The 27,137-nt window shown below is 43.6% G+C and overlaps 1 protein-coding gene across 3 annotated transcripts in view; it reads left to right on the forward strand.

The window, feature by feature from the left end:
* Window positions 1–27,137, forward strand: part of CPAMD8 (C3 and PZP like alpha-2-macroglobulin domain containing 8) — a 94,042-nt gene that overhangs the window by 34,800 nt on the left and 32,105 nt on the right. For all 3 annotated transcript variants that reach the window (XM_065578362.1, XM_005279029.5, XM_005279030.5), the window contains exons 22-35: window positions 672–814; window positions 8,343–8,394; window positions 9,182–9,480; window positions 10,694–10,919; window positions 11,561–11,737; window positions 17,218–17,299; window positions 18,869–19,025; window positions 19,480–19,554; window positions 22,293–22,458; window positions 23,191–23,277; window positions 24,346–24,482; window positions 24,885–25,040; window positions 25,447–25,509; window positions 26,661–26,899. In XM_065578362.1, the coding sequence (XP_065434434.1) occupies window positions 672–814; window positions 8,343–8,394; window positions 9,182–9,480; window positions 10,694–10,919; window positions 11,561–11,737; window positions 17,218–17,299; window positions 18,869–19,025; window positions 19,480–19,554; window positions 22,293–22,458; window positions 23,191–23,277; window positions 24,346–24,482; window positions 24,885–25,040; window positions 25,447–25,509; window positions 26,661–26,899 (2,059 nt within the window). The remainder of the gene's footprint in view (window positions 1–671; window positions 815–8,342; window positions 8,395–9,181; window positions 9,481–10,693; window positions 10,920–11,560; window positions 11,738–17,217; window positions 17,300–18,868; window positions 19,026–19,479; window positions 19,555–22,292; window positions 22,459–23,190; window positions 23,278–24,345; window positions 24,483–24,884; window positions 25,041–25,446; window positions 25,510–26,660; window positions 26,900–27,137) is intronic.

Consider the following 27,137-nt stretch of genomic DNA (forward strand, 5'->3'; position numbering starts at 1 on the left):
TGCAGTGGGGGAGGTTTAGGTTGGATATTAGGAAAAACTTTTTCACTAGGAGGGTGGTGAAGCACTGGAATGGGTTACCTAGGAAGGTGGTGGAATCTCCTTCCTTGGAGGTTTTTAACATCAGGCTTGACGAAGCCATGGCTGGGATGATTTATTTGGGGATTGGTCCTGCTTTGAGCAGGGGGTTGGACGAGATGATGTACGGAGGTCCCTTCCAACCCTGATATTCTATTCTATGCTTCTATGATAAGGATTCACGGAGGAGTTTGTGTGAACAAACTTCTGGCTATTCCCTTTTACTTCACTTTTTGTTATTTGTGATGTGTGGTCACCTGTTGTGTTGCGTAGTTACTGATTGTATGACTAAAAATTTAAAATAGGAGACTAATAAATAATCCACAATCCTATACACCCATTCAAGCAAATAATCATTGGTGCGAAAATTCATGAATCTTAGAATTAGTAAAGACTTTCCCCAATACCCAGAGGTTGTCCAAATATTTATGGACTGAGAATAATATGACCCCACAACTAATAATGACTTTTATTTATAGAACACTTCTTGTGACCTCTACTCAGTTTAGAGCAATCCTGAATAGAGAAGTGTTTTAAGCTGTTGAAGCTCCTGCTAAATTTAAATCTCTGCTTCCTCTTTTCTTTCTTTTACTTAGCAAAAGCATTTGCTTATGGTGGAACAAACTGCTGCCAGGATGGGATGCAGACCCTGAAGAATGGCAAGCACTCAGAGGACAATTACTTGGACAAAAGGACCCCAGTTGGGATAGACTATGTCCGTAGTAGTGTTATTATTGAGGTAAGAGGACATGATTCCATAACAATTCAGGAAAAAAACTAGGTGTCACTGGACAGTTCAGTGAAACTTTTAGTTTAGTCAAAACTAAATGGATTATAAGGAACTTCAAGGCAAGGTGATTTAGCAAAGCCAGGTGTGACCGAGCCACACAATGACAGATGAGATTAATTTAAGACCTGTTTTTGAGTACCAATTGATCAAATTGTTCCTTTTGATGTGGATTATCTTGTATTTTTCTACTATTATTATTATATAACTGCAGTGCTGAGACCTTACAACTGAGAATGAGACCCCATTGTGCTGGGTGTAAGAGACAAGACTCTGCCTCAAACATTTTACAACATAGAATATGGGAGAAAGGAAAGATTATTATCCACATTTTTAGAAGAGATTAAGTGACTTGCTGAATATCACACAGGGAGTTTATGGCAGATTTGAGCCCAGGCCTCCTGAGTTCCAATCCAGTGCTTTAACCACAAGGCTGTCCATTCTCTCCAGTCTGCACTGAATTTAATCTATCACTCTGCTAACCTGTAGCCTAGTTTTATTAGGTCATAGAATCATAGAACTGGAAGGGACATAGAATCATAGAACTGGAAGGGACCTAGAGATGTCATCTAGTCCAGTCCCCTGCACTCTAAGTGTTTGCAGGACTAAGTATTATCTAGACCATCCCTGACAGGTGTTTGTCTAACCTGCTCTTAAAAATCTCCCATGATGGAGATTCCACAACCTCCCTATGCAATTTATTCCAGTGCTTAACAACTCTGACAGTTAGGAAGTTTTTCCTAATGTCCAACCTAAACTGCCCTTGCTGCAATTTAAGCCCATTGCTTCTTGTTCTGTCCTCAGAGGTTAAGAAGAACGATTTTTCTCCCTCCTCCTTGTAACAACCTTTGATGTGGTTGAAAACTGTTATGTCCCCTCTCAGTCTTCTCCTCTCCAGACTAAACAAACCCAATTTTTTCAATCTTCTCTCATAGGTCATGTTTTCTAGACCTTTAATTATTTTTGTTGCTCTTCTCTGGACTTTCTCCAATTTGTCCACATCTTTCCTGAAATGTGGCACCCAGAACTGGACACAATACTCCAGTTGAGGCCTAATCAGCACGGAGTAGAGTGGAAGAATTACTTCTCGTATCTTGCTTACAATACTCCTGCTAATACATCCCAGAATGATGTTTGCTATTTCTGCAAAGCGTTACACTGTTGACCCATATTTAGCTTGTGATCCACTATGACCCCCAGATTCCTTTCTGCAGTACTCCTTCCTAGGCCGTCATTTCCCATTTTGTCTGTGTGCAACTGATTGTTCCTTCCTAAGTGGAGTACTTCGCATTTGTCCTTATTGAATTTAATCATATTTACTTCAGATCATTTCTCCAGTTTGTCCAGATCATTTTTAATTTTAATCCTATCTTCCAAAGCACTTGCAACCCCTCCCAGCTTGGTATTGTCCGCAAACTTTATAAGTGTGCTCTCTATGCCATTATCTTAATCATTGATGAAGATATTGAACAAAACTGGACCCAGAACCGATCCTTGTGGGACCCACTCATTATGCCCTTCCAGCATGACTTTGAACCACTGATACCTACTCTCTGGGAATGATTTTCCAACCAGTTATGCACCCACCTTATAGTAGCTCCCCCATCGAGGTTGTATTTCCCTAGTTTGTTTAAGAGAAGGTCATGCGAGACAGTATCAAAAGCTTTACTGAAGTCAAGATATACCACATCTACCGCTTCCTCCCATCCACAAGGCTTGTTACCCTGTCAAAGAAAGCTATCGGGTTAGTTTGACATGATTTGTTCTTGACAAATCCATGCTGACTGTTATTTATCACCTTATTATCTTCTAGGTGTTTGCAAATTGATTGCTTAATTATTTGCTCCATTATCTTTCCGGGTACAGAAGTTAAGCTGACTGGTCTGTAATTCCCTGGGTTGTCCTTATTTCACTTTTTATAGATGGGCACTATATTTGCCCTTTTCCAGTCTTCTGGAATGTCTCCCGTCTTCCATGACTTTTCATAGATAATTGCTAATGTCTCCTCAGTCAGCTCCTTGAGTATTCTAGGATGCATTTCATCAGGCCCTGGTGATTTGAAGACATCTAACTTGTCTAAGTAATTTTTGACTTGTTCTTTCCCTATTTTAGACTCAAATCCTACCTCATTTTCACTGGAATTCACTATTTTAGATGTCCCATAGCCACTGAAAACTGCAACAAAGAAGTCATTAAGCACCTCTGCCATTTCCACATTTTCTGTTATTGTCTTTCCCCCCTCATTGAGTAACAGGCCTACTCTGTCCTTGGTCTTCCTCTTGCTTCTAATGTATTTGTAGAATGTTTTCTTGTTTCCTTTTATGTCACTAGCTAGTCTGATCTCCTTTTGTGCCTTGGCTTTTCTAATTTTGTCCCTATATACTTGTGTTGGTTGTTTATATTCATCCTTTATAGTTGGACCGAGTTTCCACTTTTTGTAGGACTCTTTTTTGAATTTTAGTTCATTGAAGATCTCCTGGTATTTTGAAGATCTCCCTTTATAGTTTCTCACAATCCTCTTTAATCTTTACTAATTTAAGTAATTGTGTGTCATCTGCAAAATTTTGCCACCTGGTTGTTCACCTACTTTTCCAGATCATTAATGAATATGTAAAATAACACTCTTCTTTTCTTGGTAGTCCATCGAATCCAATGATGACAAATCTGTGCAGATCATCAGTTGCTGGTCTTATGGTGTGCCCTCTGGTGACTGTACAAGCCAATTCTAGAGGTGCACATTTTGCTGCAGATGATGCATGGGAAGTTCGCGGGCAGTGGATTGTGCGCTGCTCATGCTCTGTGACATCGTTCACGTGCCTCTTGTAGATGCCGGCAGCGGTCTTCCTCAAAGGTGATGCAGGTATTTCTGACTGTTGCACGCCACTGTGTTCTGTCGCTGGCGGCGTCCTCAAGGTCCCTAGGTTTGATACTGCTGTAGTGCAGATTGGCTTTGATGGTGTCCTTGTAACGTTTCCGTGGACAACCTATATGCCAGATGCCCTGGGAGAGCTCACCATACAGAAGCTGGTGGGGGATTCTGTGGGCATCCATGCGGCTGACATGACCGGTCCAACATAGCTGTGACTTCATGATCATCATTTCGATGCTTGTCATCTGGGCTCTCTCGAGAACCTCGAGATTGGGCACTTTGTCTTGCCAGCGGATCTTCATGATGTTGCGGAGGCAGTGCATGTGAAATGCTTTGAGCTGCTTGATGTGACACCTATATAGTGTCCATGTTTCGCACCCGTACAAAAGAGATGAAAGAACAACAGCTCTGTACACAAGCAGTTTTGTTGGCATCCGGATATTGTGGTGATTTAAAACTTTGACACGCAGACAGCCAAGTGCCTGGCTTGCTTTGGATATTCGTGCATTGATCTCATTATCCAGTGATCCATCACTGGATATGACACTACCCAGATATTTAAAGTTCTCCACTACTTTCAGCTGAGTGCCGTCGATGGTGATACTCGGGACAGAAGCATTTGATCCAGGTGCAGGTTGATGGAGAACTTCTGTCTTTCTGAGGCTGATAGTTAGTCCGAAAAGTTGCGAGGCCTCAGCAAACTAGTTGACAATGTGCTGAAGATCATTTTCAGTGTGAGCCATGAGGGCACAGTCATCAGGAAAGAGTGCCTCACGAAGGAGTTTCTGTACTGTCATAGTCTTTGCATTCAGGCGACGGAGGTCAAAAAGTGAACCATCGTGCTGGTATTTCAAGTATATACCTCGGTCCAGATCTTTCAGTGCATGGTTAAGAACACATGCAAAGAACAGGTTAAATAGGACAGGAGCGAGAACACATCCTTGTTTCACGCCGTTGGTGATGTTAAAGGGGGCTGATGTGGCTCCATCAGACAATACTTCGCCTGTCATGCTGTCATGAAAAAGGAGTATAATCTGGACAAATTTTCTTGGGCAGGCAAGTCGTGTTAGAATGGTCCAAAGGGCTTCCCTGTTGACGGTATCAAACGCCTTTGTCAGATCCATGAAGACAGCATACAGGTGCATGTTCTGTTCAATGCACTTCTCTTGTATTTGTCTGACAGCAAACACCATGTCGACTGTGCTCCGGCCAGGTCGAAAACCACATTGACTTTCAGGTAGATTTGCCTCGGAAATACTGGCTATTAGGCGGTTCAAGATGATGCAGGTGATGATCTTCCCTCCAACAGAGAGGAGGGATATGCCTCTATAGTTTCCACATTCTGCTTTGCTGCCTTTGTTCTTGAAAAGAGAGACAATAGTAGCATCGCGAAGGTCCTGTGGTATGTTTTCATCCTCCCAGATGTTGATGATCACGCTGTGGAACGCTGCTAGTGCTGCTGGACCTGCTGCTTTATATCTCTCTGCTGGTATCCCATCTTTTCCAGGAGCTTTCCCTGAACTCACCTGGCTAACAGCTTTCTTAATCTCATCTATAGTGGGCGGAAAGTCAAGATCTGTCAGAGTAGGTTGTTGTGGAATTTCATTAAGGACATTATTATTCACGGTTGATGGTCTATTGAGAAGGTTGCTAAAGTGTTCTCGCCATCTTTCGTTGATGCCTTCTTTATCTTTAATCAGCATTGTGTTGTCTAATGAGAGCAATGGGGTGATTCTTGGTTTAAAGGGTCCATAGACAGTCTTAATAGCACTAAAGAACATCTTTAAGTGGTGGGTCTCAGAATAATTTCTTTGGCTTTGCTCTCCCACCAGTTGTCTTGTATCTGACGGAGGTCTTTCTGTGTTTTGCTCTGAAGGTACTAGAAATGGTCCCGTTTAGAGACTGAGGAGGGGTTATTCTGCCATTCGATAAAGGCTTTTCTCTTTACTTCCTGTGCTGAGCATATTTCTTCTTGGTTCTCATCAAACCAATCCTGATGTGTTCTTTTCTTTGGTCCAAGAGATGTTATTGCTGTGTCAGTCACTATCTGCTTGAACTAGTCCCACTTTTTGGTTACAGTACCGATCAGTTGTCCGTGGGATGTCAGTTTGTCATCAAGACTCTTCTGGAATTTGTTGAAACATTGAGCATCCTTCAGTCTGGCTATATTGCAAGCAGGTCACACATGCTTAGGGCGTTTGTCCCGAGAACGAACGATGTAGAGTTGAAGAGACATCCTGACTAATCTGTGATCTGTCCAGCACTCTGCGCCTCACATTACTCTGGTAATCAGTACATCTCGGATGTCTCGCCTTCTAACAATGGCATAATCTATCAGATGCCACTGTTTGGACCTAGGGTGCATCCACGTCATTTTGTATTTGTCCGCTTGTCGGAACAGAGTGTTGGTAATGGTCAGGTCATTTTCAGAACAAAGACTCAAAAGAAGTAGCCCATTACTGTTCATTTTGCCTACACCATGTGGCCCGATTACTCCTTTCCAGTTCTCGCTGTCAGCCCCGACTCGGGCATTGAAATCTCCAAGTAGGAGTAGTTTATCTGTTACAGGTGTGGCCTTGATCAGTCTGTCGAGATCTTCATAGAATTGTTCCTTTGAGTTGTCAGAGCATGTTAGAGTGGGTGCATATGCACTGATGATGGTGACATGACGTTTGGCATTTAGTGGGAAGCGTAGCTTCAACAATCTTTCATTGATACCCACTGGAAGGTCTGGGAGTTGATGCATCAATAAGGTTTTTATTGCCAGACCAACTCCGTGTATTCTGTCCTCTGTCTCAGTCTTACCCTTCCAGAAGAAGGTGTAACCACCTCCTGGTTCACTCAAGAAACCTTCCCCAGGCAATCTTGTTTCACTTAATGCCGCTATATCGATGTTATAACAGACTCGTTCTCGAGCAATGAGGGCTGTCCTTCTCTCAGGTCTTGCAACAGCTTCTCGATCCATGAGGGTACGAACATTCCATACACCAATGGTAAGTTTTCTCAAATTTTTCTTTTGGTTTCGGCCGCAGATTGGGTTGAACTGCCAGCCGCTGCTTGCTGGCCAGTTGTTGTAGGGCAGGCAATTTTTAGGCCACCTTTTCTAGGCCCCTCCTTTACTAGGGTGAGCAGTGCTGTCTTGAAGAGGGCTGCTCAGACGCCTGGGATGCTGCCGAGCAACTCTGCTGCCCCAAGTACAGAGCTGGACGACCACCTATCCACAGGCCGCCTGCGTGCAGGATTGGGACTACGACTCCCAGTGGTAACCTCCACCTGTTGCTTTGCCCCTCCCCCATCGCCGCAGGACTTGGGTAGTATGATGATGATGATGTGTGATGATTTGCACAGGACCTGTGCGTGAAAGCTTTTGAGTGGTAGAGCCATTGCACGGGAGCAATCCCACTCTCTCGACCTTAGAAGCCAGACACCAATGGTACGAAAAATCGTCACGACTGGTAACTTCTTTGGTTGCAGTGGATGGCCTTGACGTCTTTCGTGCCTCGTCAAGTCCTTCGCTTTCCACAAAGCGTTGCAGAACCGCCTTCTTGGCCGTTGGATCTTAGTGATCTCTTTCGCCCAATCCGCCGGAGCTGACGTCGCATGCGGGGTAGGCATATCCCAAATTCACTGAGGGTTTGAGTCCCATCAGTTACACTCACCTGGTTTGGCCGGCCTGTCGAAGCCGTTGCCCAGGGTGTGGCCGCTGCGCATGCTGCAGCTACTTGGAGCCACAGGTTAGAACTGAGTGACAGGTGGGGACCAAAGTGGATGGACTACCCCCAAAGGGTACGACAAGTCCCCCCATCAGAGGTACTACCCCTCCCTGGCCACCCCATACACCCCAAAATAACACTAGTCCTAGTACAAATATGGGAGGCATCCCCTGATAACCTCATTCCACACTAGAAATACCATGTATTTCTTTATTTTCTAGCTCTTTAAACATTTTGTAATTTATAATAGAACTTTGCCTCTCACCACCAATTTACTTAGTTTCCTTTATAGCCTCTTGTGGGGGAATTCATCAAAAGAAATCTATATCTACTGATTTTTCTTTATCTGTTATTCTGCTGAGTCTATCAAATATTTATAACAGGCTGGATGAGGTATGATTTTCCTTAATAGAAGCTGTGCTGGTTTGCCTCTCTTATATCATATTATCTAGGTATCTTTTAGATCTCTTTAATTACTGTTTCAGCTACCTTATATAGACATGAAGTAAAGCACACTGGGCTGACATTCCCAGGGTCACCCTTAGCACCTTTTTAACAAGAGATAAAACACTCATTATCCTTCAATATGGTAGATGACTGTAATGATTGAAAACATATTTTTTGTTTGCAGCTCAGCCACTAAGTGTAAAATTCTGAAGCTTTAATGCCTGAAGTTAAGTGCCTAAATCCATACTTAGGTACTTTCGAAAGCAATGACGAGCCATAGTATGTCTTCCTGATAACAATGCCAGTGAAATGTCATATTCTATAATGTATAATGGGCCTTTAATGCTATATGGCACCAGAACTTTATTTTGTGTATTTATAACTAAAACTAAATGGTGGTTGCTGTTAATCGAAGTGCTTATTTTCCTAATGGATTTCTGCCTTTGTATAGCCAGAGGGATTACCCAGAGAATATACCTACAGTGTGTTCTTCTGCCCTAATGGTAAGTTTGTGGTTTGAATACAATATGACAAAGTTTGTTTTTTTCCACAATTTAAGTTATAAATAGAAAGATGTTGCTTTACCCCATGAAAAATTTCATTTGTTTCCCTCTTTTCAGTAGGAAAATCAGTAAAATTTATATTCCATCTATGGCTGATGGGTTTACAGTATGTACATCAAGCTATTGATCTAAAGGGTCTTTCATACCTGGCTGGCTAACTATGGACAATATTAATTGGCCAAATGCTATATGCAAATAAAAAGTGAACTTCCCTTTCTTTATAAAACTGGCTAAGTGTTTTGCACAGTGGACCACAACTGTGGCTAAATTAGTCTGTATTATATTTTTAGTTGATTTTTTAATTCAGATTGAAAGTCAGAGTATCCCTTCTGTCTGATTCAGATAAATTGGATTTGGCTACCGTAGCTAATTATGATTTGGCTTCTGCTAAACACGGAGTCTTCTTGACCATTTAAATTGGGAATTGAGAAATCATGTATAGACTTCACAAGAAATATTCCTGGATTGTTTGAAATAACAAGTCCTAATTCTATATAGGAAGGAATGCAAGAAAGTGGAAGTTAGGAAGAGACACCCCTATCTACTCTGCTAGTTTGATTTGTGAGGCACTGGAGTGACAAATGCATACTGATACATTATGCAGCACAAAGCCCCATGTGTTTGAAGTTCTGTCTTGGGCTAAGTGGGTTTTTATTAACAATTTTGTGACCGCCTAACTTAACATCAAGATCTAATTCTGACAATATTCCATTATTTTTTTGACTAGAGAAAATTCACATTTCTACACCTAACAAATATGAGTACCAGTATATGCAGAAGCCTGCCCGGATGACTCATTTCGACATTGCAGTGAAAGCGCACAATGATGCTCATTTTGCCTTGTCCTCTGGCCCACATGACATGGCAGAGATGACTGAGATTGTCATTGGTGGGCATCAAAATGCTAAAACATGGATTTCTACTAGTAAAATGGGTGAGCCAGTTGTCAGCACAGACACAGCTGGCATCCTCTCTTGGGATGAATTCAGGAGCTTCTGGATCAGCTGGAAAAATGGAATTATTCAGGTAGTGAATTTGTCTGTGTAACAACAGCCTTATGGTCTTAACCAGACCGAGAGGACTCCGAGTGTATATATGGCACATTTCCATTAGCCATGTTATAGAAAGAAAGAGCCTAATTTCTGTTCCTTTTCTATGTTAAATTTTTATTGGGCAGTTTATATTAGAGCACTTGATTGTATTTCTAAATGTTTTTCTTTGTGATGCAGTGCCCTGGGCACCTAAGCTTTAAAAATTATTGTTATTAAGTGTATTAAAAGTATTTGTTCCTGGGGAACACACGTCCAGCTGGTCAGTACTGATGGGAGACCAGTGGGAAATAACTTGCTGATATCTCCTTAATTTCCAATTAAATCCAGTGGAGTTTTGCTTGTTTATGTAATGTTCTCATGATGCAACTAAAGGTTTAAGCCACTGAGTCCAAGGGCACTGTAGAGGAGCGGACTCACCCCTGCAGCACCTCCTGTTGGTGTCTTCTGGGAATTAGCTCTTCCAGCATCCTGGAGCGCCCCCTGCAGGCCGGTGATCCACCTGTCCTCTGGCCCCCATGTCCCTCCTGGACCCCAGTGCCTGAGTATCTGGGGTGCTGCCACCTGGCAGTATACCCCTCAGTACTAGGGTCGCCCCTCCCTGGGGAACCCCCACCCACTATCCCTACCTCACCTCAGAATAAGGCCACTGCCAGTCACCAACTAGCCCCCGCTCCCTGAGGCAGACTGCAGTATAGGCCACTCATCACAGGCGAGGTTGGGTTTGGACCGGCTGCCTTGGCCTACCTATGGGCTGCCCTCTGCAACCCCCAGTACCCCTTGGCCTTCTACTAGGCCACAGCCTGGGGCTATCCAGGCTGGAGCTCCCCAGTTCCTCAGCCTGTCCCCAGCCCTGCTCCACTCAGGTACTCTGTCTCTAGCTCGCTACAGCCAGGCCCTTCTCCCTCTGAAGGCAGAGAGAGACTGCTGAGCTCCTGGCTCCCAGCCTTCTTATACAGGCCAGCTGGGGCCTGATTGGGGCGTGGCCCAGCTGTGGCTACTTCCTCACTCAGCCCAGTAGCTTTTCCTTTTACCCCAGCCCTCTGCCAGGGCTGTTTTAAACCTCTCAGGCAGGAGCAGGGTAACCACCCTGCTACAGGCACATACAATAGATTTCCAAATTTAACAAGAGAGGCAGGTTTGACTTGGATGTTCCTCCTGGAATTGGATGGTTTGCTTGTTCCTTTCAGGTTGGCCATGGTACTCAGATGCTAAATGAATCCATTATTGTGGAGTGGGCCATCCCCAAACAGCCCGAGGTGAAGTACATTGGCTTCTCCACAGGCTGGGGCTCAATGGGAGAGTTTAAAATCTGGAGAAAAGAAGAGACTGATGAAAATCACAATGAAGCGTTTACTCTTGGAGTTCCCCACAATGTGATCCCTGGATCAGAAAGAGCTACTGCCTCAATAATAGGTACCAACTAAAAGGGAGTGGGGGTTAATAAAGATAGATGCTACAAGCTAATATTTAAAAGTAATATGAACCAGGCAGGATAGTCATAACCAATTATAATTAAAATAATATTACTTTCTGGGATGTGGAATGGTTTGCCTTTCAGTTGCTGGTTTGAACCCAGTCCAGGTTGACAGTGACTGAAAGTTGACATCATCTGATGGTTCTTCAGTAGCTTCTATGGAAAGAGATGACAGTAGCCAATGGAAATGTGTGCACAAAATCATCACAATCACAAGTTGCACTAACTAGCTCTCTTGTTAACGGTCTTAACTGGTTAGCCAAGGAGTTAATGAGTCCTGGAGATTGAAATTTCTTCTCTACTCCAAGGGAAACCCTGCATGGCTAAGACTGAGGATCTCTGGGGGTTCCAATTTTATATTAAGGTTTAGTGTTCCCAGAAGGGTGCATCTGATGGAAACCAGTGGGCTTAATTTGGTTTGTGCCATTATAGTTGTGAGTAGAACCTTCATCAGCCATTCAGGTTCCTCCTTCCTCAGTTTTGTACATTTAGAAAATAAAATTAAACAGTGAGACAACAGGGAGAGAGAAGTTAAATATAGTGTAGAGGTACTGAATGTGTGTCTCATTGTTTTAATCAGGCGATGTAATGGGCCCTACGCTTAACAACTTGGACAATCTTCTACGATTACCATTTGGATGTGGAGAGCAGAACATGATCCATTTTGCTCCCAATGTCTTTGTCCTCAAATATCTGCAGAAAACCAAACAACTCAGCTCTGAGGTGGAGAGCGAAGCCACAGATTACCTGGTGCAAGGTACTTCCTCAGACTCATAGACTGTAGAGACAGAAAAGACCTATCAGTAGTCTAGGCCAACAGAGCATATTACTAGTTTAACATTGTCCTGTCTAGCCTGAAATATCCTGAGTGATGGGGCTCACACCATTTCCCTGTGGAGATTATCATATAGCCTCATAGATATCAGTGTCAGGAAGTTTTCCTTGGTACATAGCCTATATTTTCCCTTCTTAATTACTCCTAGTTATACATTCTTTTACTCTCCTAAATATTTTCTTTCTCTCCTAGTTGTTTACAGCCTTCAGATACTTGTGCAAGGCTATTGTGTTTCCATTAGTCATTGCTTAGTCAAGCTGCATGTATTTAGTTTTTTTTAATCTTTTTTTCTAAATCAATCCTTCCAGCCCTCCAACCATTTCTGTTGTTATTTGAACTCTCTCCAATTTGTCAATATCTTCTTAGTTACAATTTGTCCAGAACCAAATTAGTATCCCAGGAGCAGTCATTCCAGAGCCATATGGAGAGGGTCTGTCCCCACCCTGTTCAATGTCATGTCATTTCTGTGTGTGTAGCCTAAAGCAATCTGCTTTTTCAAGCGTTTTCTCTCTCTGCATTCAAATAGGAAGGATGGTCTGTACAGAATGGTTTGTAGCTACACAAAGCAAGGCTCCCAGGAACGGAAGAATTACAAGAAAATTATTAAAAACAAGAATGACCCACGAGGGGATGGACATAGGCTGCCTTATGCATGACTCAGACAATAGCCATGTCATGGAATCATAGGTGACAGGGTTAACTGGGATTCCTCAGAAAAAGTAATCCATTCCCTGTACCCATCAGCAAGAGCCCTATGTTATTTGCCTTTAGGGACTGGGCCAGAATTATTTCACTTAGTAGTATGCTGTGCTCTCTGCTTCCCCTCAAAGTTAGAGCATTTTCTAATAGCCGAGCTCAGTTTATCATTTTTAATAATATACAGTTTTAATTTACAACCTTTCAAGTGTTTGGGCTTCAAATTCGGCATGTTAATTTACCTCCACAGAGGAAATCCCACAAGGCTATTAACCTTCCTGTGCTCTCTGGGACCCTTGCCAAGTAGCAGGTTCTGATGGAGAAAGCCCTTGTCCTGCTTTATGAAGGCCTTTGCGCCTTACTGAGCAAGAAAACTTTCTTTTGCCACTAAAATCCATCCATCAAAGAGCAAAATCAGTGGTTCTCAAACTTTTGTTCTGGTGACCCCTTTCACATAGCAAGCCTGAGTGCGACCCCCCCCCCTTATAAATTAAAAACACTTTTTTATATATTTAACACCATTATATATGCTGGATGCAAAGCGGGGCTTGAGGTGCAGGCTGACAGCTTGCGACCCCCCATATCATAACCTTGCGACCCCCTGAGGGGTCCCGACCCCCAGTTTAAGAACCCCTGAGCAAAATCATAGAACCTGTTATCACTTGCAGTTCCCAGCTCCATTCCTTAATCCTCAGTGCTGTGCTGGGCTTCTCGGTAAAATGTCTACCTTACCACATCAAAGTTCTTAAAAACACAGATGAACTCTAGAGAGATGAAGTGTCTCGTTTTTGCACCTCTCCAGTCTGTAAAAAGGGATGCATAGAAAATGTAAGAACAAGCATTCATAAGAGCAAGCAAGACGTGAAATGGCTCAGAAGAGAGGTCTAACAAGCAAAGAAAAATAAATGTAAGAGTAACAGCCAAGGAAAGTGTAAGAAGAGTGACATACAGAAACTTACCACTGGCTACCAGCAAAATGAATCTGAATTTATTGTTTCCAACATGACACAATCTGGTGATGAAGAGATACTTTTCAGCAGTAAATTGTATCTGAGGCTTATGTAGGGATCTCACTATAAAGGAAAAGTCAAATTTAATGCAGCAGCTATTGCTGGTCTGTGAAGAACATCTTTCTCTTTGGTTTCTGGGTGTGAAAAGGCTTCACCTGCCTCCTGCAAGCTACAGAACTACTGAAGAATTCGGAAGGCAGTGACTTTTTGTAGTATTGTCAGTGAATATGTGTATTGACTTAGCTGTCTGGATGCACAGAATTACAGGCCAATTCCTACCACCAGCTCGCCTTAGTCTCTTGTCTGTGTCTGCGCTCAAAGTTGAAGTTGGTGGGTAGAATGGCTCCAGTAGCAGTTGGAGAGATGTTTGTAAACCTCCTTGCCAACTCTGTGACCCCACTTGTCATGGTAACGACTTTTTTCAGCAGAGTACCTTTTAGCCCAAATAGGCCATAGCAGGGCTAAAAATAGTTTAAGCAGGGCTTGAATGCAGCACTTGTATCTGATGTGAACTTAGGCCTGGTCTACACTACACCTAGGTTGATGAAAGGCAGCTTACCCACTGACATAACTACCCTGCTATGCCGACTTAATAACTCCAGCTCCACAAGAGGCGTAGAGTCAATGTCACTGTAGTTAGGTCAACAAAGTGTCAGACCATATCTACACATACAGCAATGCAGTGGTGCAGCTCTCCTGACAAAATAAAAAAAATCCTGCAAGTGGCATAAGCTGTGTCGGCATGAGACGCTCTCCCACCAGCATAGCATTGTGCACATTGGCGCTTATGTCAGGGTATCTTATGGATTATTCACACCCCTGAGCGACATAATTTTTGCCTACATAAGTGGTAGTGTAGACATAGCCTCAATGTAGACGCTGCGTTGCTTTCATCGACTGTTACTGGCTTTCAGAAGCCATCTCACAATGCCCCACACTGATGGGACAGTTGGTACAAGTGCTTGTGATGAGGACATTCACCGCCCACACATGGAGGATAGGTCCATTAATGGCTATTAGCCAGGATGGGGAGGGATGAAAAACCATGCTCTGAAGTGTCCCTAGCCTCTGTTTGCCAGAAGCTGGGAATGGGTGATGGGATTGATCACTTGATGATTACCTGTTCTGTTCATTCTCTCTGGCATTGCTCCCAGAGTCTCTCTCTTTCACCAAATTGGGTTCTTCCCCTAAGGCTACTGTTGCATTATCTTTCTGTGGAACAAGTGGATTTTATTCTCCTACTTTTATCCATATATCCTCTAAATCCCCAGTCCAAGCTATTCACTTCTTGAGCATAATTAACTTCTAGGAATTAATTTGTTTTCTATTTTACAAACTCACCCAGCTCTGCTCTCTCTAAAAGGGAAACTTTTGGAGGTTGTGGAGAAGCAGGGGGAGATGGATAGCCACTGATAGGAGGTTGTACTGCTGCCTGTATCTGCAGAGGTCAGCAAAGCTACTCAGTCCCTGGAAATGAAAAATTAATCCATTCTCATAAAGATGTCATGCAGCATGGAATAAAAAGTCTATTTATGGGTCAGAGAATTAGCCAGGCTCCAAATGTCTCTCTGTCATATAGCCTCTTACACATCTCCATATCAGAAATGGCCATTCTGAAGGATTTAGATCCAATGGACATTTAAAATCTTTGCCAAAATGACTGTGTATTGGGGTTTCCACATTATAGAGACTTGGCCCAATTTTATTAGCACTGGCGGTTCATGATTACAAGGCAAGTAGGTTTGATGAAAGGTGAATTCCATCCATTATAGCTAAAATGCTAATCCCATCTTTATCTTCGGCATTTGAAGGACATTCACATAGGGAGCACTTGTACTTTAAGGTGACCGCTCTAAACGGATGCATCCTGAAATGGGCCTCCAGTATTTTCTCTTGATCTTCAGTATCTAACTTCACAATAACTGTTAGGTTAACATGTGCCTTCTGTAAGACAGCCCTATCAGCTAGGAAGGGTTCAAATAAGTTAAGACCCCGATGACTTAGCTATTGCATGTCTCAAGAAACTGCTTGACAAGGTGATCAATCTTATTGTTCCCCAAGCTGACTTTTCAGCTCAGGAATTTTTCTCAACTAAAGGGAAGAGAAAGAAAGTCCTAATAAAAGGAAGATATGACTGACAAGTGCCATCCCATATATAGACATGCAAAGAGCCTCCAGCTGGGCATGGAAAAGAGGAGGACAGCGCAATCTTTGCCAACTTCTTTGTTACTTGACAAGTGGAAATGATTAAGAGAACACCATCACTTCCTGTGGGATCAAGTCATGAAGATGGACTCAGTTGTTGCTGGCCACATCCCTTAAATATCGGCTCACCACCAGCTTGGACAGAGAGATCTATGTCCTGGTTTGATGTTATCATCCAGGGAATTAGCTCCTCAGCTGCATGGTACTTCCTGTACAATAGGAGAGTGGTTGTGGATTGTTGTTTAAGCACAGAGAATTTTTTGTAATGTTGCACCTTTATGCAGTAATGTCATAAATTAAAAATTTCTAGTGGCCAAGGTGCAGGAACTGATCTTAATATTAACTATCCCAGGTGTCACGGACTTGCAGGTCAGGCCCACTCTTGGCCCTGTGTGGTCGGGGGGGGGGCTGCCCCTTACAGTGAGACAGCCCTTCTCGGGGGTCCACTCTCTCTCGGGGTTAGGCCCCTCCACCTCCTGGAGCCGCACCTCTCTGAGCCTTAGCACACCTGTTTCTCGCCGTGGGCCCCCTCAGGGAGTCCACTCGCTCTGAAGGGGTTGATGCAACCCTGTTCTCGAGACCGGAGTGACTCTCAGCCAGCGTAAAACAGGAGGGTTTATTGAGCGTTGAACACAGCACAGGAAACTCTCAGGGCCTCAGGCCTGGCCTCCCTCAGCACAGCACATCCAAGTCTCTCCTTCATCCAGGTGGGCTCTGCCTGCTCCCCCTCTCCAGCCCTGAGCCCCCGTGCTTCCCAGCTGTGCCTCTGAGATCACCGGCCCCAATCCCCGTCTCTGTCCATTGTCTTCTCTCCAGGTAAACAGGGTCGTAAACTGGGTCACCTGGGCCTCCTCTCCTCTCTTCTGTCCTTTGGCCCCCTCTGGCTGATACCGGCTGGTTAGGTCACCGGGATCCTCTCTTTACAACCCATTGTCCTCCCATTGGCCAGAACCAGCTGCAACTCCTGAGCTGGGTCGCTGGGTTGTCAGGTCACCAGTCGCTGGGGTGTCCACCCTCGAGGCCATCGGCTGGGGTCCCAAGTTCCCTCTCCAGTCCTCTATAACAACAAATTCCCTCTCCCCTCACCTCGTTAAACCACTAACACCGAGGGACACTGAGTCCCACTCCCTCTGCATGCAAACCATTGGAAAAAACAAGAAAATCCCCCACTTCATCACACCAGGAACTCTGCATCCTAACCAGTTCTTGGATAAGTGTAGTGCTCAGTAAGAGGCTAATAGCAGAAGTTATGTTTTGATCACTTGTCTTCAGGAGATGTATGGAGACTTATAAATACTAACCTGTAATAAGATTGAGATAAGATCTATTCCACACATACACAGGGTTGGCTCTACCATACACAGCAAAACAAGAGGTTGTCTTTGGCAGCAGAGTCCGCCATACCAGTGTTGGATGATCTGAGTCTTCATTCAGTTTAAACATTTGCTTTTCTAAGTTGCTGGACTCCCACAATTCTTTTGTGATTTCCAGGTTACCAACGCCAGTTGACCTACAAGAGACAAGATGGTTCCTACAGTGCTTTTGGCGAGAGGGACTCCTCAGGGAGTATGTGGTAAGCAAGTCGCTATTTAAAACAGAGTTAAAAATTCAGTGTTTGCCAAATTGAAAAGGACATAATTGGCAACAAGGACAATAACTTTCCAGCTTGTGTCAGGATGTCACACATAGCAGAGAGTAAAAATGATATTTAATGGCTAGAAGCCTGCTAATGCTCTACTGCTAAGTGTTTTGTGATCTCACATTAGATGGGTTTTGAGGATCAGGGACTGTTAAGATGTTAGTTAATGCACGTCCCTTTAAGGTTCAAAAGCTGTAGTTTAGGGTCAGATTCTATGCCATAGAACTGCATAGGCAGTGCATGACCTCAATAAGCACCTGCTTACTTGAGAACAGAACTCCACCCAGGCTGTGTTGGGGAGATGGCAGGGCACCTCCTTCAGGGCAAAAGGGAGAGAATTGAGCACATTTTTCAGTGGACTCCAGCTCCACCTGGATGAAACAGAAAAGGATGGATGGATGGATTCCCAGGAAACTGAGCTGCAGGGCCTTTCAAGGTACTAGTTGTGTTGGGGTAGTAAATGGAGGGTGTTCCAGTGTTCTCTAGAACACCCCCCATTCCCCAAGACTCTGCTTTACCTCAGTATTAGCATTTACTTGACTAAATGCAGCACCTTAAACTAAAAAGTTTTCCATTTTGTTCATTTGCCTGCATTGTCACTCAATTTCTTCAGCTGCTCTGTATTTTCCTTTAGATTGACTTGCTCCATGAACTCATCTGAAAGGGAAGTAGAATTTTTGTGATGATGATGCTTAACTTTTTAAAAGATAATAAACTCTACTTTCATCTCAGAGCTGGCATCTCTTAGTCCCTAGATATAAAATATTGTAACACACAATTACTTAACACTCGAAAAATCCCCTGCCAGGAAGCCTGCCTCCTACCCTCCCATTCCTGAGGGGCTTGTAAAATGAGTGATTCAGTCTCCCAAAACCGTCTGGAGTTCACACTTTTTGCATGTCAGAGGTTTAGAATTCTAAAAGCACTTCTTCTGTCTCTGCTTAAATCCTAACGCTCTACAGAGACAGACTTTAGCAGTGGTTTGAATTTCCAGTTGTTTTATTATCAGTAAATAATTAAAATAGGGGAAATTACAATATTTTCCTTCTTGTCCATCTAGTATTATATCTGAATTGGTAATTGTATGAATCTTATTTCAAAAGCTTGAGTCAGGGAGCAGCTAAACACCTGTATAAGAGAAATTAATTCCAGCCAATGACAATGTTGAGTCAAATTTTGGCTCTCTTTCTATTTACGATATCCTATGGTAGTGAGTTCCACAGGCTTAACTTTCTTTTTTGTTGGGTTTTTGTTGTTCTTTTTAAATCTTTCTCAGTTTAAAATATGCTGCCTTTGAATTTCATGCAGTGTCCCCTTGTTTCGTGTATTATTCAGAAGGGTAAATAGTGCCCAGTTTATCGTCTCTACACCATTCTTTTTTTTGTATATTTCAATAGTGTCTCCTCTTCTAGATTTTTGAAACATACATTTCCCAGAAGCACTATTTCCCAGATAGTGTTCTCTGTTCTTAGTCTCAAGAACCTGCTGAATTTGTGTTTTCAGGCTAACAGCCTTTGTTCTCAAGTCCTTTGCGCAGTCTCGTGGGTTTATTTTCATCGATCCCAAGGAATTAACAGCTGCAAAGGATTGGATCATTCAGCACCAGAAGGAAGATGGCTCGTTCCCTGCTATGGGTAGAATATTAAATAAGGACATCCAGGTAAAAACTATAGAGACTTAGAATCATGCAATAAATGCATTTTTAGAATGTTACCAGGGTTGGAGGTAGTGTAATCTTATGGTTAATATGATTTTTGTGTTAAAGGGCTATGATCCTATGGGAAAGAAACTAAAGAGGGGTTTCAATAAAGCAGTCTGCTAGGGCTTAGCTGTGTGCCACCCTTTGAGAATCCCACCATGGCACTTTGAAACTGCATCTCCACTATGAAGCTCAATGCCTCAGATGTGCTACCAGGCCATGGACCTGGCAGAAAGTTGCAAAGGGGAATTGGGTTTCAGAACTATAGGCTCACCAAGTACAAATGTGAAAGGGTCCTATGGCCTTAGCCTTTCTCATGGTTCCAACTTATTCCCTGCTTGGCTTCCAAAGTCCTTCCATGCAGCGTGCTGCTGTTCAATTTTCACCCATTTGTTTTATGTTTATCACACTCCAGGGTGGAATCCATGGCAAGATCTCACTGACATCATATGTGGTCGCAGCTCTGTTGGAGACGGGCATCACCTTTGAGGTAAAGGACTGAACAGCAACCATTGAAATAGCTAAGAGTGGAATGTCTCAAAATAATCTTTTCTAAAGTTAGCCATGGAGATTCCTGCAACCTCGGATTGTGAGCTTGTGGCTTTTTCCAGAGGAGCAGAGCTGCTCTCTCTAAATCCCCTCCAGCAGCAGGCAGTTGTCTCCACATAAGTTGCTGAGCAGCTCAGAAAGGCAGTGAACACACTAAATATGGATTTGTCTCTCTGCTCCTCTTTGTCCTGATCCTCATAGGTGGGTTTGCTGGCAGCCCCTGCCAGGTAGCCACGTTCATGAATTCCACAGCCTGTAATTCCTCAATTAGACTATTTAAAATTATCAAATATCTTAGAGAAGAGTCACTTTCCTGTGATATAGTGGAATGTAAACTGCAGCAAAATGTTCACCTTTGCTGTAATGCAATTTCCTGGTGCTTAATCCAAGGCATATGTGTGGAGAGCCACTGCTTTCTATCACTCCAGAAGAGTAGGAGGTAGCCAGATCTCAGTGAATAGAAGATGTCTTGGATTGCCTATTAAATTAATCCTGAATCCCCTGTACTGTGTTACCTTTGTTAAATCCAGAAGGGGAAGCTGATTTACTATCTGAAGAGAGTTCAGTTGGATGTGTGAATGAGTTAATGATCCTCAGTCCAATTTCTGTTGGATAAATAGCTGTGTCCCAAAAACTACGGCCACAATCCCCTCGATTACTGCTGGTTCTGGTAGATAGGCTGAAAATTGAATGACCCTTGGAGACTCTCACCTCCAAGAATAGGCATTGTCAGTGTATTCTTATTTCTTTGTATTACAGTAGTGCCTACAACTCCATTGTGCAACAAACACCTGCCCCAAAAAGTTTACTGTCTAAGTAGACAAGGCAGAAAGGGAAATAAAGACACAGAGAGGGGAAGTGACATGCCCAAGGTTGCACAGCAGGTCAGTGGCAGAGCCAGGAACAGAAACCCAGTCTCCTAACACTGACTCTTAATCCAGTGCCCTACCCCCTAAACTATATGATCACCCCAAGTTTATAGCGTGGTTGCCTGTGCTGGACTTGTGTAGATAAATGGTGGATTTCACTGTTCATTTCTGTCAAGCTGTCCCTACATTAGTAAAAAGAAAGAGAAATATATCCCCGTCTTCTCATTCCAACAGAGAGGACAAGCTCTTACTGTTAATTAGCTCTGGAAGCCTTCTGCCATATCACTCCCCAATGTGAACTGGGTCCCATTTGATTCATTTAGGTCTTGTATGAGCAAGGTTCTAAAGATTCATTTTATATATAATATAAAAAATGTGGGTTTAGTGTAGGGCTGACCAGACTTTCCCAAACTGAGCCCCACATAGCCAACTTACTAGGAGCTACAGAACTACAAAAACGGAACAGATTGTCTCTTATGTTGAGGTGCGTGCAGTGTGCTAGTAGCCTGGTACCGATGAGGTGGGGCTTCTGGGCTGCACTGTAGAATTCTGCAGGCTACACTCTGGCCACCCAGACTTCAAATACTGGACAAAGTGAGTTCCCCAAACCCTTCTGGAATCCCTGTAGATTGCATGTTGGAGCCTGCTACTGATCTCACAGTCTCTCTTTCTCTGTAGCCTGTTTGTGATCACACATTGCACACTCTCAAAAGAGCTGAGCCGAGCATTCCCTGTGGGGAGGGAATGACAATAAATATGTTTATGAATCTGATACCATGTGTCTCTGTAGAGAGAAAGCTCTGTTTAGTGTGTCTCTTTGGTGTCCCCTACTCAGACATGTTGATTGCCTGTTCAGGCATAAAACACTGTTTTTAAGGGGATTTTTAAGTTCCCAGAGGAGCCATGAGGATCTCTTCGGAAAACCTTTGTGACTGATATGCTCAGCGTGCTGTAGACCTGTGCTTTGCAAAGCTCTCAGAATAAGGGCCCGAGCCTGCAATGTGCTGAGCATCCGTTATTCCTGTTAGACTCAGTGGGAGTTGAGGGCACTCAGCACTGTGCAAGATCTGATCCTGAAAGTGCTAAAGGAGTAAGTTGCCATCCCCTCTGCTGCAACTCCCCTTTATGGGAAAGATAGGGCAGGGTGGGATGTTCTCGCTAGGCCTTTTCTAAGTCAGATAGCCCCAAAAGTCCAAGTTCATGACAATCTGGTGGTTTCCCTAGGGGAGATCTGCAAGTGTTACTAATGATCTGAGCTAGGAAATGAGGAAGGAAGAAGGTAAGTGTCACAGGGCAATCAAAGGAAACCCAATTACATCAAATCCAATTAAATTATTTCTATAAATTGTTAGAGCCTTGTTCCTGCATGGTGAGGTCATCGGGGGAGTTAATAAAACATGTCTGCTGGCTAAGGGGACCCTGGGAATATTGGCCTTTATTATCATCTGAAGTGTCAGGGACCCAATCAAATGTACAGCTGAGACTTCATTGCTATTAAATATCTCTGCTACCCATGCTGAGTTCTACAGGGGAATGAAGCCTCTTCAGCATTAGGGGAACAAATATGTCTCAGCAACATTAATATCTGGATCTTTCTTACTGTGATGTTAGTCCCCATTTTTTTAACCCTGGAGTCACAGCCCTACTTAGGGAAAGGAAGGGGTCAGTCGGTTCTGTACCACACAGAGCAAAGTGCATGTTCACACTGCTTCCCTAATGGGCACAAGGCCATGAGAAATGTAGCGATCTCAGCTCTGGAGATGCAGGTGCTAATAATATACTGGTCTCTTTCCCGCTCCACCCAATTTAGGAAGAAAAAGCAGCAGTTGTCAAAGCAAAACACTTCTTGGAGTCCAACTTGTATTCTGCAGAAGACCCCTACACCACAGCCCTGACTGCATATGCCCTGACTCTTCTGCACAGTCCCTCTGCTGCAGTGATGTTGCGGAAAATGAACAGCATGGCCATTATGCAAGGTACTGTGCACCTGAGGGTCAAGCTGGCATGCTCCTCAAATAACTTCTACTGCTCTGAGGCTTCACAGACAATGTACTCAGTACAGGCCTCCCCAAGGCACTTGTGGAAACAAGGTAACAGCATTTGCCAGCTAGAACAAGTGATTTCAGTTTTCAGCCTGGGGAGGATATATCCTCTGAGATGAGGGCTTCCTCATAACATGAATCGACCTTTATAACATAGTTGTCCTGATTCTCAGGATACAGGGCAAAGTCCTTCAGCTGCAGACATTGGTTTGACTCCACCTTCCCTAGCTTCTAGCAGTATTGGTATGAGTAGCCTCTGCTGTGAGCAGTGTAAGTGCACCAGAGACTTTGCAGTGCCATTATGTGACATTTAGCATCCTTCTATGATGCCACAAAACTTGATCAGTGACCCAAGATCTGATTCTGCAGATGGCTCCTCAGAATGCAAAATTCAGCAGCCTGTCAGCATTAATCCTCTGTTTCCTTCTGCCCCCAGCCAAAATAAATCTCTCCTTACAAATTGTTGTTAAGCACCAACAATGTAGTTAGCACTATATGTAACCCAGAGGAATTCATAGTCCCTGCCCCAAGGAGCTTACTCTGTAAATGGAGTGGCAATGCAGTACAGGAGGTGGTTTGGTTTCAGAGCAAATATGTGACAGCAGAGTTTGATTCTCTCCATGTCTAGGGACTAGCTTTAACTTCTTTACTGCTTTACCATTCTAGATGGCTTTACACACTGGAGCTTAATGGGGACTCTGGTTACTGATGAAGATACATTCATGGGATTTAACGATGGGCTTTCTCAATCAGGTACCCCTGTTTGTGGTTATTTATGATACTCCTGTTGGGGGAAAGACTGAGATTATTCTCTGTTGTTTTATATAATGCCTGCAGTGTGTTAATTGCTTTTCAGGTAGGTAAGAAGTGAAGGTCCCTGCCCCAAGGAGTTCACATTGTGAAGGCAAAAGAAAGGAAATGGGGTGCAACAAAAGTCCAGTGATTGAGTGGGGCAACATGCACACATCTTGTTAGTTGCATGTTTTTTATAATGCACTCTAATGTCCCTTTCACCCTCATTACGTCTGTGTTGTTAACAGTTCAAGAAAGGAGCAAGAGAAGGCGGTGGCCAGACATTAAGAGAACTAGGAGGTGCAGAACCGGGTGTGGTCCATGCATTGCTGGCATTTCAGCCCATGTTGTCTCACCAGCTCTCCATAAAACTTCATAGGAGATGGTGAATAAAATGGAGAAGAGCATTGAGCCTTATGGGACTCCTCAGGGGAGGAGTCATTTGCCATGGGAAATTAGAAGTCAAATATAGTTAATTTTACAGTAACAGCTGTTTGGCCTGGGATTTTCAAAGGAGCCTAAGAGTGAGGTGCCCAGTTTCCATTGATAGTCAATGGGAGTTGGCCATCTAATTCCCTTAGTCTCCTTTGAATATGCCAGCACTAATAATTAACTATTTAAAACCCCAGGCTCCACTATCAAGAGTAATCATTGGGCCAGGTCAAAAAAGACCATGACTCTGCATGAAAAGTCCCATGACAGAGATGCAGAGTCAGCCATGCAGCTTGGGTGGCATGTAGGGGGAAAGGGAGCCAGTAAATTTGTGCAGGGGCTAAAAGTCAAGCAGAAGGAGTTGTGATCTGATGTGCCAGAGGAAAGATTAGATTGGAAGCTGACACATGAGGCCCATTTTGGAAAATGCCCGATGTAATTTGGGTACAGACATTTTTCACTGCTTCATTTGTCTCTTTCTGTCTTGGACTCTCTAGACCCTAAAGATTTTTTTAGCTTGTGATCTACAAAGAGGTGATATCTAGCTCAGCCCAGTTTCCCTACTCCAGCTGTGGGTTTGATTGTTTTCCCTTTCAGTTGTATCTGCAGAAGTGGAAATGACAGCCTATGGACTGCTGACATACACGCTCCTGGGAGATGTGGCCTCTGCACTTCCAGTGGTTAAATGGCTGTCGCAGCAGAGAAATGCACTTGGAGGATTCTCATCCACTCAGGTGAATTCCTGTCAGCTTGTGTAATTTCAGTACAGAAATATGTGCCAATCCAAATTGACTGATTTGGGACTAATCCGGGTTAGATTTCACTCTGGAATCTAGGAGTCGTGCTAAATCCTGGGGCAGAGAATACCTCACAGTGCTCTTTATCATGCCTTTTGGGTGTGAGCAGCATGGGGTGAACTTGAATTTCTCTCTCACTTTCTCTGAGACTTCTGAGGGAGGAAGAGGTGCAGGGAGAGGGGAATGAAGCAATTCCATTTACCATCTAAGCAAGTGCAGAGGAAACCTGAGCTGTCAGATGCTAATGCTAAATGCTAATGCTAAACAGCACGTTGCTAGTTTATAAGGTGGATGCTCCTTGGTTCTTCATTAACTGTCTTTTCTTCCCCAATCCCATAGGATACATGTGTAGCTCTGCAGGCTCTGGCTGAATATGCCATTCTTTCTTATGTTGGAGGAGTCAACCTTACCATTTCCCTGGCTTCCACTAATTTAGACTATCAAGAGACTTTTGAGCTTAACAAGATGAATAAGAAGGTTCTCCAGACTGCAGTGGTAAGTGGGTGCCTGAACAGATACAACTTCTTCTGCTTTAATGTTACCAGTTTCCCAAAGCGACCTGAATTTGGGTTCTGTGTTGTAACTCAGATCATTTCAGTGCGGGGCGGGGAGGGGGGAATGGGCTGGATATTGTGAAATCTCAAGATTTTCTGCCCAACCTCTGATGGGAGAGGCAGCAAATACTCAGTTATGAGAGCATTCTTCATCATAACGGATGCCTGGTATTTGGTTTGGGACAATTACCACTGGCTGCTTGTGTTAAATATAGGGACTGAGGAAGAATCTGCCATTTTTGTTCTGATTTTATATGGTTGCATGTAAACTGGAATGCTCTGTCACAAAGCGAGTAAAACCAAGGCTGACATGTCTTAACTGTGGATTCTCTCATGCTTGTCCCCAGATCCCCAGCATTCCCACTGGGCTGTTCGTAAGTGCCAAGGGCGAAGGCTGCTGTCTGATGCAGGTAAGGGTGCTGTCGGGCTGTGTAAAGGAGCTGAGAAGGTTACATTTAAACAGACAAGACAGTCATTAAACATTCATTTCTTTCCAACCTCTTCCCCCAGTGATGAATTGGCATGGAGAGCCAACAAATAATCCTCTCTAAGCTGTTGCTATGTCTGTTTCTAATGTCTCAAGGAGGGTGGTACATGAGGGTGTGACTAGAAGTGACTGAGATGACATTTGAAAGTGAATATTTAGGCTGAATGTCAGGGAATGCTTCCTGATAGGGAGATGTCAAGCTGTGGGATAGTTTTATAAGAACATAAGAACAGCCATACTAGCCAGATCCATCTAGCCAGTATCCTGTCTTCTGACAGTGGCCAATGCCAGGTGCCCCAGAGGGAGTGAACAGAACAGGTAATCATCAAGTGACCCATCCCCTGTCGCCCATTCCCAGCTTCTGGCAAACAGAGGCTAGAGACAGCATCCCTGCCCATTCTGGCTAATAGCCATTGATGGACCAATCCTCCATGAATTTATCTAGTTCTTTTTTGAACCCTGTTATAATCTTGACCTTCACAACATCCTCTGGCAAGGAGTTCCACAGGACTGTGTGTTCTGTGAAGAAATACTTCCTTTTGTTTGTTTTAAACCTGCTGCCTATTCATTTCATTTGGTGACCCCTAGTTCTTGTGTTATGAGAAGGAGTAAATAACACTTCCTTATTTACTTTCTCCACACCAGTTATGATTTTATAGACCTCTATCATATCCCCCCCTTAGTCGTCTCTTTTCCAAGCTGAAAAGTCCAGTCTTATTAATCTCTCCTCATATGGAAGCCGTTCCATACCCCTAATCCTGTTTGTTGCCCTTTTCTGAAACTTTTCCAATTCCAATATAAGAGATGATAAGAAATACTCTTTGGTAAAATCTCCCATCTGTAGACATTAGTGTAGGTTTGGCAGTTGGAATGTCAGTGTGAGCAGTGATGTTACTGATGCAGGATGTTACAAGTAAATTGTTCAAGGTCCCCCACAAAATGTATGAGAGTCTGGTCTCTGCTATCGTCTCTCTGGAAGAGTCGGGTGATGCTGCAGGGTCTAAACGATGCTTTTATTGCTTCACAGTCAATGGCACTAAAACCAGACCTGATTTTTCCCCCTCTTTGCTGCAGATTGATGTCACTTACAATGTGCCTGACCCTGTTGCTAAACCAGCTTTCCAGCTTCTGGTTAACCTGAAAGAGCCCAAATCAGAGTGTCATCGGCAAACTCAGCACCCTCTACGGCCCCTCTCTCCAGATGAGAATCGCTCAGAAGCCTCCCACAGAGAACGGACACTGGTGGATGATGATGACCCAGCTTCTGATCAAGATCACCAGGAATACAAAGTGATCCTGGAGACGTGCACTAGGTAGTGAAATCCCTTTATTTCCTTCAACATGGCTCTCTGTACAGGTAGGCTAGGCTTGTTACCAGGAGATCTTTCCACTAGTCCTTTCATTGCAACCCACTCCCAGATATTCTTCTAGTGAGAATTGCATCCCGTCCCTACATCTATGGGGGTTTATAATGTGTTTTTGTGGGATACATACTGTTATACTGTTCTTGCTGTGTTGTCCTTGTCTAAGATCAAGTAAGACAGAACAATT

Source organism: Chrysemys picta, chromosome 25 (assembly GCF_011386835.1).
Source record: "Chrysemys picta bellii isolate R12L10 chromosome 25, ASM1138683v2, whole genome shotgun sequence".
NCBI classification, from domain to species: domain Eukaryota; kingdom Metazoa; phylum Chordata; order Testudines; family Emydidae; genus Chrysemys; species Chrysemys picta.